At 46.5% G+C, this 13133-nt stretch overlaps 1 protein-coding gene across 1 annotated transcript in view; it reads right to left on the minus strand.

Annotated features, from left to right (window-relative positions):
* Window positions 1–13133, minus strand: part of DCC (DCC netrin 1 receptor) — a 189834-nt gene that overhangs the window by 144729 nt on the left and 31972 nt on the right. Inside the window, exons 4-5 of the mRNA XM_009584865.1 lie at window positions 5532–5680; window positions 4215–4353 (exon numbers count right to left, since the gene is read on the minus strand). Of these exons, the coding sequence (XP_009583160.1) occupies window positions 4215–4353; window positions 5532–5680 (288 nt within the window). The remainder of the gene's footprint in view (window positions 1–4214; window positions 4354–5531; window positions 5681–13133) is intronic.

The raw sequence follows: 13133 nt of genomic DNA on the forward strand, positions 1-13133 counted from the left end.
GGGAAACGGCCCAGTACTTCTTCCAAACGGATAAAAATGGGTTGGGTAATATGGGGTGAACTCACTATACCAAGAGGTTGGGCTAGTGGGGCGGCACAATTTGGGACTCGGTCCCCAGCAGGGTCGCGGCCACGACACCGTCCGCCTCCGGTAAACCCACGCCTGTGCCCCGAGCGACGGGCTCTGCTCAGGCTCACGTAAGTGCCCTCGCAGCCCGCTCCTCCTCGCCCTGCTCTCAGCTCTCGTGCAAACACAGGAATGGCTGCTGACATCTGAAAAACTTCATAGGCTGTCTCCTGTGTCAATCTGAACTTCAATCTTCAATTTTTACTTAAAAAAAAAAAGCATTCATATTATAATTATGGATATAAATTATATTTAAATCAAGTACTCAGGAAGCATGAAATAAGACTGTCTGCCAATTGCTGGGATTAAATGCATTTTGATAAATTCATGAGCATGATAGCTCAAAGCATTTCTGAAATGGCACACAGCTTGGCCAAATATTATCTGAGCTGTATTTTAAACTGAAAATTAAGCATTAAAGATACCGTATGTTCCTTGATCTGGTGAATGCTGTCTGGGGTCTGTAGCTCCTGCAGCTGGAGATGCCACACTATACCCCTTTGATTGGGGTGCCTTTCTCAGACTGTAGATTACATCCCAGAGCTTCATGGAAAATTTCTGCCTGCAGGAACTAATAGTACAGGCTTTTTTTCTGTGCAGCTACGTACCGCATTGTATGCTATAGAGCAAAGGATTGGTGTGGAAAAAATAACTGTCTCATGCACGCACACTCTCAAGAGGTAGGCACACTTAAAAATGATCCTGTCATTTTTACAAGAGGAAACAAAAGACAGACCAATCTTCAGGACTTTTCTCTCATTTTTGATGTTTACTTCTGTTTCAAACCAGCTTTCAGAAAAGCAGCGCGAGAGTCGCTGCTGTTCCAGAGCATCCCAGCTCCTTGCCCAGGGGCTGCCCTCCGCGTTTGGCTACTGATGTGAAAATAAACTGCCAGAGACTGCATGGACTGAGATGACACGAAGCAAAGACCAAAGGGAGCTGGTCATGACAAGCAAGGTGCTCCTCGGTATGGAAAAGCACCGCGCAGGAGCTAGGAAAGGTGGCCAGCTCCTGTCCCTCCGACAGCAGCAGTCCCCGTCTGATGAGGCTGCTAAATCTCAATTTCAGCTAGAGGATGGTTGCAATCCAAAAAACGTAGCAGGGCAGCCTGGGGAGCTGCTCTCCTCCATGGGGAAGGTGGTGGCAGGGACAAAACCTGCCCAAACCCCAGATGTGTGTATGGGCAACTACAGGCTTTCTCCTTCCTTTCTCTCTCACCTCTAAAACAGGACGGATTAGATGTCTTTGTCTCTCCTTTACGTAGGCTGTTAGCTCGCCCATGCAGGAGTTATTTCTTGCTGTTTTATTGTGCATCCTTCTAGCAGAAGGGACCTTAACCCTGGGAAAGGTCTCTGCGTGGTACCATAAAAGAAGAAATTGCAGAAATTTGTGCTGCAGGCTTGCTCTCGCCATTCCCTCCTCTCCCTCTCAGCAGCGGGACAGCTAGGACCGACACCGCCTTCACCCAGGCTCGGCCAAAGCCAGGCTCTCGCTGCGGCCCTTTGGCTGCTCTTCTTCGTGCAAGAGGCCAAAGCGGTTTCAGGCAGACCCAAAATAAGGAGAATGAAAAGGTATCCTAAAGGGATTTTCTCTTCTTTTACACTTGCTCCAAAAAAACAGACAAAGGCTGGGAAGGCTGCAGCCAACTGACTTCTTTGCAGAACAGCCTTTTGCTTAAATAAAGAGAAAAATAAATACCATCTTTTTCCAGATTCCCTAAACAAGGGAACCTAAGCACACTCCTATTTTCTGGAATAGTCTCATGCAAACCTTCTCATTAGCAATGATTTTTGTTCGCAGACAGGTGAAGCGTTTGAAACACTTGCAGAGGCTAATTTTCAGACTCATGAATAACAATCCTTCCCTTTCTCACTTACGGTGACATTTAAAACCAAAGTGGAGTACAGGGCCGCAGTTCTACACTTCACAGTGTGAATTAAATCTACATACATTATGCAAAATATTCATTTTCACTTGTTTTCCTTTTGTTTTTATAATTATAAGTGTGAAGTAATTTATTCTGCCAAGATCCAGCCTGTATTACAAGGGAAAACTGAATTTGCTGGGTAGACATAAGTAGCACTTGAAAAAAATATCGCAGAGGTGTCAACCGTAAAATCACAGTGCCAACCGAGCCGGGGGTCTCGCAGATGAGTCCCACTGAAGATACAGCCCGGAATAAAGCAGATTAAAGCAGCGCTGGGGTTCCCCGCACCCCCGGAGCCCTCCACATCGCTCTTCGAGGGGCCTATTTTAGAGGCTCCCAACAGCTCTCCTCCAGTGCCCCGCATCGAGGTACCTATTTATTTCTGAATTAAACTTAGGGCAGACTGGCTCAGCCTTTTTAAAATGAAAGCACTGCTCCTCCTGACCCCCACAGCCTCCCCGCCCGGCTGAAGCCCTTTCAGACCATGCTTTCTCCACCGCTGCTCCTCCAGAGGTCAAGGAGACCCGGGGGGACCTGCAGAGCGCAGGGTAGCGCAGGGTAGCTGCAGAGCAGGCGGACGTGAGACCGGAGCACCGCTTCCATAGGGGCCGTCACCGACCCACGTGCCACCCAGGGACCCCCGCAGAAGCGCTCCATGCTGTAGACAGGCTAAGCAAATACAAGAGCTTCTCCGGTGCACGATACCCGCCCCCCCCGCTGATTTTCTCCAGGACCTATGCAGCTTCTCCTAACGCTGCCCAGAAAATTGGTATTTTTAGTTGATCAGGTGAGGCATTCAGAAGCAACTGGGTTACCAGACAGAGAGAAAATTGCCATTCTTAACCTCATACAAATTTTCTGCTGTTTTGGGTAGAATAACAAGGGAGAGTTATCAACTTTGTAATAAAATTAGATAAATAATTGTAAATATAAAGGGATAAATCTCAGTCACCCTGGTTCTCCATTCAATTTTTTCCCCTAGCATCAATGGACAGCATGGAAAGGAACAACAGAGACATTTTTATGCGACTGAGGAGCATGCCAGGCACCGCTTCCAAACGTGCTCCTTAGCACAGGTTATCTGCCACACTTCTGAGGTGAGAAAAACCCAGCAAGTTGAACACACCTAGTTTAAGCCCACAGCAACGTATTTCTTGCCTACTTCCTGATTTGATACTCTCATGTAAAAGTAAACATTTTTTTCCCCATGAAAATAACCTTAAATTAGTGATCCAAACGCAGGCCAGGGCCACCCGAACTCCCATACCTTCCTTGATTAGCACAATTGAAAAAGAAGTTGTCGAATTTTTGTCAGAAGGAAAATTAACTGTTGATAAATCTCACTTTAAAAGCTTCATTGACACCTCTTACGTCATTTTTAAATAAAATGTTGATATGGAAAAAACCCCTCTGGCTGTGGGGGTCGGTCAGGAGCTGGCGCATCCCTGAAGCCTGTCTCTGCTCTAGCTTCTGCTTTATGAATTCTCATCAACCCTGCTGAAAGAATTTTTCTTTCATTTTTACCGTTTTTACACTTTTGTAGCCCAAATGACTCCAATGAAGTTATTCCTGTTTTAGCCAGGTGTGGGGATGAGGCTCAGTGACTTCAAGAGGAGTCAGGCGTGCGTAAGTTTTGTGATATCAGACACAACTAAGTGCTTCCGAATGCAAAATAAAATTCAATTTATCGCCCAGAGCTTGCGAGCCACTGGAGCACGGCGTGAGCTCGGGGAGGGATGATGGTGCAGCCGCTGTGACGAGCAGAGATTGAAGCCCTGGCACATTTGCTAGCCCTGTGTTTAAAGCAGAAGGAAAACCCAGGCAGTTGGCTCTTCAAATGCAGCTGTAAGAAAATAGCTTCTGTTGAAAAGCTGAAAGGATACACCTGTGCCTAAGGTAAAGCAAAAATAACGAGAAAAGTACACTACCCTCCTCACTAGATGTAGGAATAATGAACCGAACCAATTACCCCGGAGACCAACGCCAGCTCAGAGGGTACCACTGCAGGCAGGTACTCAACCTGACTTCTGTCCTGCACATTCAATAACCTCCTCGTTTCATTGCTGCCTCTTCCAAAATACGGTGGCAGAAGAAAAAGTCTGACGATTGCAACCGATAGACGCAACCCTGCCCACCCCGGGGCCCCTCCGTCCCCACTCACCATCTGAAAGCGTGGTGACCGTCACGTCCTCGGTGGAGACGCCGGGGCCGTAGCGGTTGTAGGCGAGGAAGCGCAGGGTGTACTCGGTGAACTTCTTCAGCCCCTCCAGCCGGTAGGAGAGCCCGTCCACCTCCACGTTCTAGCACACAGAGACAATAAACCAAGGGGAAACATGACCGCCAGTGCCACGGCCACGTCAAGGGGCGAGCGGATTAGAGGCGAGCTTTTCACTCTTGCAGAAGTAGAGCTAAATCCTTATTTGAGTTGGTATAAAAGGCAATTTGTAACAGAGTGGCTTGTTACAGCTCAGGTCTCGGCACTGCCCGCAGCCCTGCCCACGGCTGCGGGATGGAGGGCAATTCAGCGCCTAAGAGTTGTGTTTTGTTACTTAGGGTGCAGGAGAAAAGGGGGGTTTTTTGGTTAAGCCAGTTGCTACCGCTCCACAGGTATGTGACAGGGAAAGAAGAAAATAAAGGCAAAGAGTCAAAGGGGAATTTTGGAGAAAAGAAGGAAGCAAAATAAAGCAAGAACAGAAAAAATGGGGATGGTGTAAAAGTTCCCGTAAAGCTACTGAAGCACCTGCCACACGACTGCTGATGCCTGCGATGATCACGTGCTATCAGGTCAGAAAATCTTCCCTATTCTTAGCTAAAAACCTATTCAGGCCATACTCTACCCACAGAGCTCATCTCCACTGCTACTGCTGCACTTCTGCCAAACGCTGGTTATTAAATGGCCAGCGAGAAGCCTCTGAGCAGTCTGCAACCTGCAGAAAGCCAGGTTGCGTGTTTGCCACTCAAAAGCATGTGCTCACGGCAGAGTCAGGAGCGCAATTAAGTGCACAGCATCCACACCAATTTTTACTATGAGCATCTGTCAGTCTGGAGAAAAAACGCATCGTTTCTAGCCTAGATTCGTGTTATTTTACCCTCTTACTTGAAAGAACTTACAAGAAGTGACTAAAAATATATATTCTACAAAGCATGTAGAAACTACCATTAATGTGTTGATAGTTTTGCACAATATAAAGGGGGAGTCTAAAGGGTCTTTAAATGCTCTTTGGTGTTATTCTGAAATTTCAGTGTAAAGCTGAGGAATGGTTAATATATAATAGGCTGCCTCTTCTACCTCCAGTGAAAATTTATGTTGCTTGATTTGCTCTTTTATCACCAGTCTGTGCAACATTTACCTAACCCGGCGGATTAATCTGTAAAACCTCTCACATTGAGCCTTTACAGTGCTCTAAAGACCTGCAGATGCCTGCACCTAATATCTCCTTTCCACAGGGAGAGCAGAGCTGCTCCGGTCACCACTCACCTGCTCTCTTCCAGTCGCCGTCTCCGTACAGAAGAGCCTGTAGCCTTGAACGGGGCCGTTTGCATAGGCAGGGGGATCCCAGGAGACGAGAATCGAGGTAGGTGAGGTAGACACAGCCCGCAGGTTTTCCACCGGCCCGGGAACTTGCACTGCAGAGAAAGGAAAGGACGGTGTGAAAGCCCCGTTCCCGCATCGCCCACCACTGCACGACCCAGCCCAGGACACACCTCCGGGGGACGCCCGTGACAGCTCTGCTTCAGTACTGTACACCTCAGAAACTCCAGACAAAATACGAAAGGGATGATAAACCCATGGAAAATACACTGCGGAAAGACTGTTGCAGATTTAGCACCGTGAATACATGAAATACTGAAAAGGGTTGCTCCATCTAGGCTACATCTCTGTGCCTTTGGCTCAGAAGACGGACTTCATCTTAAAATTGAATTTCTGGGAAATGATTAGCACATATCGAACGCACGCAATAGATGCATTTACCTTGCGGTAGGAGGAAATCGGAGACATACAAATCTGATCATCCAAGGCCAGTTCAAGCTAAGGACTGCCATTAGAAAAACCCGCAGGCGAACACCAACATACAACCCGACGCAACCCCAAAGCCATCTCGTAAACACACTAACTGCGAGCTTAAAGTTGCTTTCATGTGAGGCACCGCTTAGTTGTGTGTGTTTCTGTCCCAGCTCTATACGCACCAGCTTGATGCTATTAAATTATAAATTGATTTGGTGCACCGCAGCAGGATTTGGTCTCCTTTTAGCAAGCAATTAGCCTTCAAAATCCCTCTCCTAGCTTCTACTTAGACCATTTGCACATGTTGCACACATGTACCTGTCTATGCTATCTCTTTAAACTCCTTTACACCTTACTCACTCTCTTTTAGCTGCCTGAGGGATCACAGATGATGGCTGAGATGAAGCATTAAGGGCAGTCCTAGGCATGCTCTAATGAACGAGGGAGCCCACAAAGGCTGGGCTCTAGGCTGGTATCCCCCCGTTTAGCAATGGCATGAGGCTGCTCCTGCAAAGTCACTGGTAGCACGGAGCAAGGCGATGGATTTGGCCAGCAGACACCATACAGCTCTGCACATAAAGCCCTGGGTGACTGGGCTGATCTCGGAGCTGACCTGCTTGGAGCAGGGGCTGGCCCGGAGACCTCTCATCGTCTGCAAACCCTAATTTGCCCTTAAAAGTTAGGCCTCAGCAGTATAAGCTCCAATATTAATACGTAGTCCCAGTTCTGCTCTTAAATAATATGCCTGTGTGTGCACGGTGCCCAGCGCTTACAGAAACACAGGGCTGTAACAAGCTCGCCTTATAAACCAAATAACGACAATAAAAGTGTCAAACTATCCCATCCTTGAAACCATTAACTGGTTTGATTAGTTCTGAAAATACAGAGATTTGATACAGGTTTAGCCTTACATAGAGATAATTTGAAATGCAAAATTTAGATTGCCTTGACACCACGTCATGCTGGTGGGTGAAGAAGCACACAACTCCTCTTCAAAGGACAACACAAAACAATCCCCTGTAATTGTTAAGCAAACCACACTAGCTCACCTTTTGTTACACAGACTATCTTAAAATGCTCCATTTTCATGCTGAATGCAAATTATCACACATCAACTACATCACGCTTTTGGATGTCAGCTTAAATCACTTATTAAGACAGAAGAACTAAAAAAGCTTTATGAACTATAACTACCAGCAGCACCAGAAAACCATTCCCTGCACGTCTCTGCTGGACCTAACCCAGCGACAACTGATGTTTGGAGATGACCCTGTCCATAGCTTATCTGTGCCTTCATCTCAAACTCAAGCAAAATCGGAAGAAAAAACCCAAATTACGATTGTGGCACAAATGTAAAGGTCAAGCAGAAGGTTATTTCTGAAAATCTTCGACACCAAACAGTACCTTTTTACTTTCAATAGGGAGTGTGCTGTGGCATAACACAAACTATTGTGCAACCAGCAGATAACAGAATTACAGCTCCTAGAACAGGCTTTCCACAAAGTTACACCCCCATCACGAGGCAGTTTCACACCAACAGCTCTCTTTTGTAAATCTGTAAGCGTGCGGTGAGATAGCGGAGGAGTGCCTGACCCCGCGCTCCCTGGATCCGTCCCTCCCCCCCAGGCAGAGCTGGGCATCAGAGAAGGGTGCCCAGACACATCATCAGCTAAATACAGATAGCCTTTGATCACAAGTAATTTCAGGTTTAGATGCAGCGTAGATGTATTTAAAATGTTTTTATTTCCTTCGCCCAGCTTTCCTTTTCATCCTATTGCAATATTTCTGACAGGCACTCTAATGTGCTTAAGGTCTCAGCATTTTCAGCACACACAAAGTATTTAATAATCTCTCCTGATCCCTTCTGTCACATAATAATCTGGTGAAAATTGGCATTAAGTTTTAAATCTTTTCCTAAATTCTTTTTCTAAATAGCAGAGAGGCTCTAGAACTGCTTTACGTTCCATTAAAACAAGACATTAAATCATGTTTCTTCTAAAGTCAGTCTTTTACAACTAATAGCATCCTGTCTCTAAGAAAAAAGGACAAACGAAAGAGGGCAGGCAGATGACTGATGTGTTTTCTTTTACCATGGGCTCCACGTAATGCTTCAACCTATTCCAAAACCCGCAGTGCCTCCGAGAGTTCCCTTCCGCTCCCCCAGAAGATCGGTTCAGCGCCTCAGACTGTTTTATAAATACAAGCTACAACAACTGCTCTACAACAACTGCTTGCAGAGAGTTTGATCCTGCTCTCACAACTGCCAGTTTGGGGGTTATTTGGTGGAATTACTCCTATTCAGTAGCCGTAAAGGCAATCAGGCCCAAAGCCAGAAATGGTCAAATACTTTACTTTTTTTTTTTTTTTCCAATGCTGATTTTAGAAATATGCATTAACTGCCTTTCTGTTATGGCTAACATCAGCTGTCAGCGTGACTGATCTTGTATTACTGGGGTGAACAGCTGTACCCACACTGTGCTCTAAGAATTCGCCTCACGCTGCCCCAAAAGCCAATGTCCCTGGGGTTGAAAGATGATACTTACCATAGCACCTGACATATACCTTGATTTTAGGTATATATTGTTGCAGAAATAAGTACCTGTGTTCCTAACATACTCACTGCAGAGCAGTACTGTTGCATTTCTGAGCTGAGCTGGCCCCAGCAAAGAGGGCTGTCCTCTACGTAAATGGTATGTCTTGCTTTTAATCTTCCAGCAGTTCCCAAATCTTACAGACTATGGGCTATTTTTGGAGCTAACCTCCTGCCAGCAGTCCGTATAAACCCAAAGAGGTCATGTACAGTTGGCAATAGGTGAAGTGCCTCCAGAGAACGACCATAATTCATACCCTCCCTCCATCTCACAGAGCAGGAGTGCTGCACATCTGGCTCCTGTCCTGGCTGCTGATGCACCACGACACGGGGCAAGCTGGGAGCCTCTGGCAGGAGGAACATCACCCAGACTCATACCTCCAGAGCACAAGTTGAGTCAATGCAGCTTGACTTTGGGGTCAGCAGACCCAGAGGAGCTCAGCAGGAGGGCTTCCCAGCTTGAAATAGGCAACAGCTGCTGGGAAGACCTGGCCACGTGTAGGGTACGAGGGCTTTAAAACTCTAGTAACCCCGCAAAGTTTGATTTATTTTAAGAGCAGAAAGGGCTGGCATCTCTCTACGCCAGTGAAAGCATTTCCTTATTCAGAGACTCTGGTATTGACCCCGCTCATTTTCAGTTGCATAAAACCAGAGGTCCATGTAGTCAAATGCTCCTTGAAACCTGCAGGAACACAATTTCTGCTCTCAGGAGCCTTCACTACTCTTGCACAGAGATTTCCTCTTTGCTATTGTTCGCTTAAACTTTTGATAACAATAGTTAATAAGATACAAGTGCCTAAAATAGGAACGTAGGCAACTACGTCAAAAATTGCTTGGCAACTACCTAAACAAGCTATATCTCTCTCAAACCTGACATTATTTTATAAAGTTTCTGAAGCTCTGCCTTCTGCACCCCAGGCCACCCTGCCTTCGCTGGTGGGAATCCAGCTCACACCGAAGCCCCACTGGAGACCAGGGAGAGGAGCACCTGAACCCCATGAGCACAGCTCTGGCAGGTAAAGAGAGAGTTACCCCACGACTGTTGCCTTAAGCTCTATCACAACACACTGGCCTTCTTTCAGGGCTATGGATGGGCTCCAGCCTTGGGCTCTGAGGTGTACTGATGCAGAATTATGCACGGCAGCCTTTGGACAAGAAAACAGAGTCATAAAGACCACTTTGAAGTTGAATGCCCAAATATGAGGCGAAAGGATCACGGTCCTACTTGTTTTCTCTCTCCTTCTGGTCCCAGGGGTCTTGACTTTTCCTGCCTATAGTCCAAACCAACCTCCCGCCTAATGGCCATGATGCTCCTGCACCGAGTGCACCATTCCAGGCATTCATGCTCTGAATCCTTTCAGGTAGAAGAGAGCATTAAACCTTCCCAGGAGAGAGCACATACCACCGAGCACATACCACCACCAAGCTTTTATAAGGAAAACAAAACCACTTATCCCAACTCATTTTTTTAAAGAAATATGCCTTTTAATTCTGAGTTAGGCTTCCTTGGTCTCCAGCTCTGTGTCAGGCTAGCCACCTCCATCATGAAAGCTGCTTTTTAAAAACATTTTTCCTAGTGATTCATTCTTCTCTATAATGAGATGCAATGATTAAAATGTTATTATATTTCACTTTTCGTTTAAACAGCTGGTTCTGTGCTGATCTGCACTGAAAACATTTCAAACGTAAAACATTTATGAAGCCACTTGCAGTTATTGATAATAGAGTGCATGCTTTGATTGCACCTTTGATTCCCCGCCCCCCCTTCTTTCTCTGTAGTTAACAGCTTTAACGATAGTTCATTAAAATTTGGTTCCATGCTGCACAGAAAGATGCAACTTCAGAGAGCCTGCAGGCAGTGTAATTATTAACTCAGCGAAACCTCCTTCCCCACACTGGACACGCTCTGAAGACATGAGAGTTGTTTGGCAGGACTGCCCCGGCCCCTCCAGTGCTATCCACGGGAGCTGGCGCTGGAGTCAGCTTTTGGAAGTAGCTGTCATTTATGTTTTCACAGAGTCTTCTGGTTTTCATCAGTTTGTCCTTTAACTCTTCACGTGGTGCCCAGCTGCGCACCACAGATGGACGCGTGAACTTAATATTCTTCCATTTGTTAAGGAACACGGGACCGGGGTGGTACCACCAAGTGATGTGATGGAGATGGCTCAGCCTCCGAACTCTGCAGCGAAGGGAAAGTGCCTCCTTGGAGCTGCCTTTACCGGAGGAGGTTTGGAAACACGTCCTCCTCCACCCTCCTGCTGCGGAGGGGCAGAGGCTCGGGGGGAGGACGGGGAGCGCAGGGGACCTGCGCATCGCCAGACCCCGAATGTGCCAGCGGGGTACGATACCACAACACAAATTCTAGAAAGCCTGGACCAAGAGGCAGGTGGGAGTATGGTGTTACCTTCTTATGCTGGGATCCAGGGACAGGACAGGTGGGAATGGCTCAAAGCTGTGTCAGGGGAGGGTTAGAGTTGACATTAGGAAGCATTTCTTTACCAAGAGGGTGGTCAAACCCTGGAACAGGCTTCCTGGAGAGGTGGTCAATGCCCCAAGCCCGTCAGTGTTTAAGAGGCATTAATGCCCTTAACAACATGCTTTAACTTTTGGTCAGCCCTGAGGTGGTCAGGCAGTTGGACTAGATGATCGTTGCGGGTCCCTTCCAACTGAAATAGTCTATTCTATTCTTGCCAAATAAATCCTTGGCCAGAAATGGGTAAAACAGTGGCAGTGGAAGCAGCTCAACACCTATACAGGCTCTTAATTAATAAAGAAACTTTAAAAAGTATCTTCAGTACTCAGCATTTCCACTCCCATACTTATTTTGCCTGACATTCAAACATTTCAGCATATATCACAGTGCACAGTTCTAGGAATTGAACCACTGTAACCAACCTGTTAGCCCTGCTACTAAACTCAGAAAGAGAACAATATTTTAAATGGTTTCCTACTATTATTATTACAAGTTACTGATGGGCTGTATTTGTGGCAGGAAAACCACAAGACTGTGGATGGAGGAAGAAGTAGTCTATATTTGCACTGGGGAGAAAATCCCTCTGTGAATCAAATTTTACTAAGATTTCACTAATGTCAATAAGCTATTTGAAAGCAAATATAGGGTGCAAACACGAACACTAGAATAATGTCATCAGCGAAGAAACAGTCTGCAGTCAGTGAGATAAATTCATTTCAAAAACAAGCTTTTGTTACACAATCTTCTGGGTGTCCAAACCTGCCCTGCATTTGTTTGAGGTCTGAAAAATGGAAGGAAAACCTTTCTGAATGGAAGAGCATTTACAACGACTGGAGGCCCTGCTATGCACTTACGTGCAATTATAGCATCCGCAGAACTAAAAAGCAACTCCTATTGACTTCAACAGGGACGGAAATTCAACCTTTTATTTTGAGAAACAGTGCACAGAAAGATAGGTTACAGCAATCCTGGCTCTGGCTCAGACTTGCAGAGGGAGCTTGGATAAATAATTTAGTGCTTTTATGCTTCAATTTCCTTCCCATAAAATGGCATAATAATATATCTCCTACCCATTCTTTATCTTGCCTATTTATATTGCAAGATTTCTGGGGTAGGAAGAAAGGTCCAGATAAAACAAAGATGAATGTATGTCAAATGGAATCGAGACAGCATTTCAATGCCTTACATCCAAAGCTATTTTAGAAATGCTCGGCAGCAGCCCGTTTTATAGGACACCTTCTCTTCGACCTTCTCCTCCTCATGGTGCTGTGCCCCTGCCCCTGCAGAGGACCAGAGCAGTTACAGCTGAGCACCCCATGGTGACGGCAGCACCCGGGTCCGAAGGGAGCTAAGTGGGATGGTTAATCAAACAAAGCGATGGGCTCGGGTATCCCACAGAGACAACCGATATGGAAGGGGCTAATGGACCTACCTGAATTGTTTAATGATTTGGCACTGCCCAGGAATAGCAGGCTGGAGTGCATCCCTTGCTCAGCTGCAGAGGTCCAGGAGTCTGTCTTCTGTCTCAGGTCTAGTCCCTCCGTTAAATTCGTAGAAATCATAGCACAAACGGCCTCGATCATGATTTAGGTCTCTAGATACGGCTGTCCTACAAATAAAACCTGTCTCTCTGTAGAGATAGCTTTGTTTCTGATCAACAGGTTTGAGAAGAGCTTTGTACCACCGTTCAGGAAAATTTGGTGGCACTGGATCCACTGGAGGCACTGAGCAGGTCTCTTCCCGGTGCCCAAATCAGGCTCCGTGAAGTTTATTTCATTGCCAGCTCGTTACCAGTGCCCCAGTCGCCACTGTTTTAGGAAAGCTGTAGGGAGACAAACACATCCCAGTGGTCTGCAGCTCAGCAGAGATTTTTGGACGAATCTCAGCAAAGTGACACACCAGTGCTCTTGTCCAGAGGAAGATCAGACAGTGCCACAGCTAATTGCCAAATCCGGCTGGTGAAACGCTGCCCTGTCTCTCAGCAGCAGCGAGCAGAAAGGACGGCCAGGCT

The sequence above is a fragment of the Fulmarus glacialis genome, unplaced genomic scaffold (assembly GCF_000690835.1).
Source record: "Fulmarus glacialis isolate BGI_N327 unplaced genomic scaffold, ASM69083v1 scaffold8940, whole genome shotgun sequence".
In the NCBI taxonomy this organism is placed as follows: Eukaryota; Metazoa; Chordata; class Aves; order Procellariiformes; family Procellariidae; genus Fulmarus; species Fulmarus glacialis.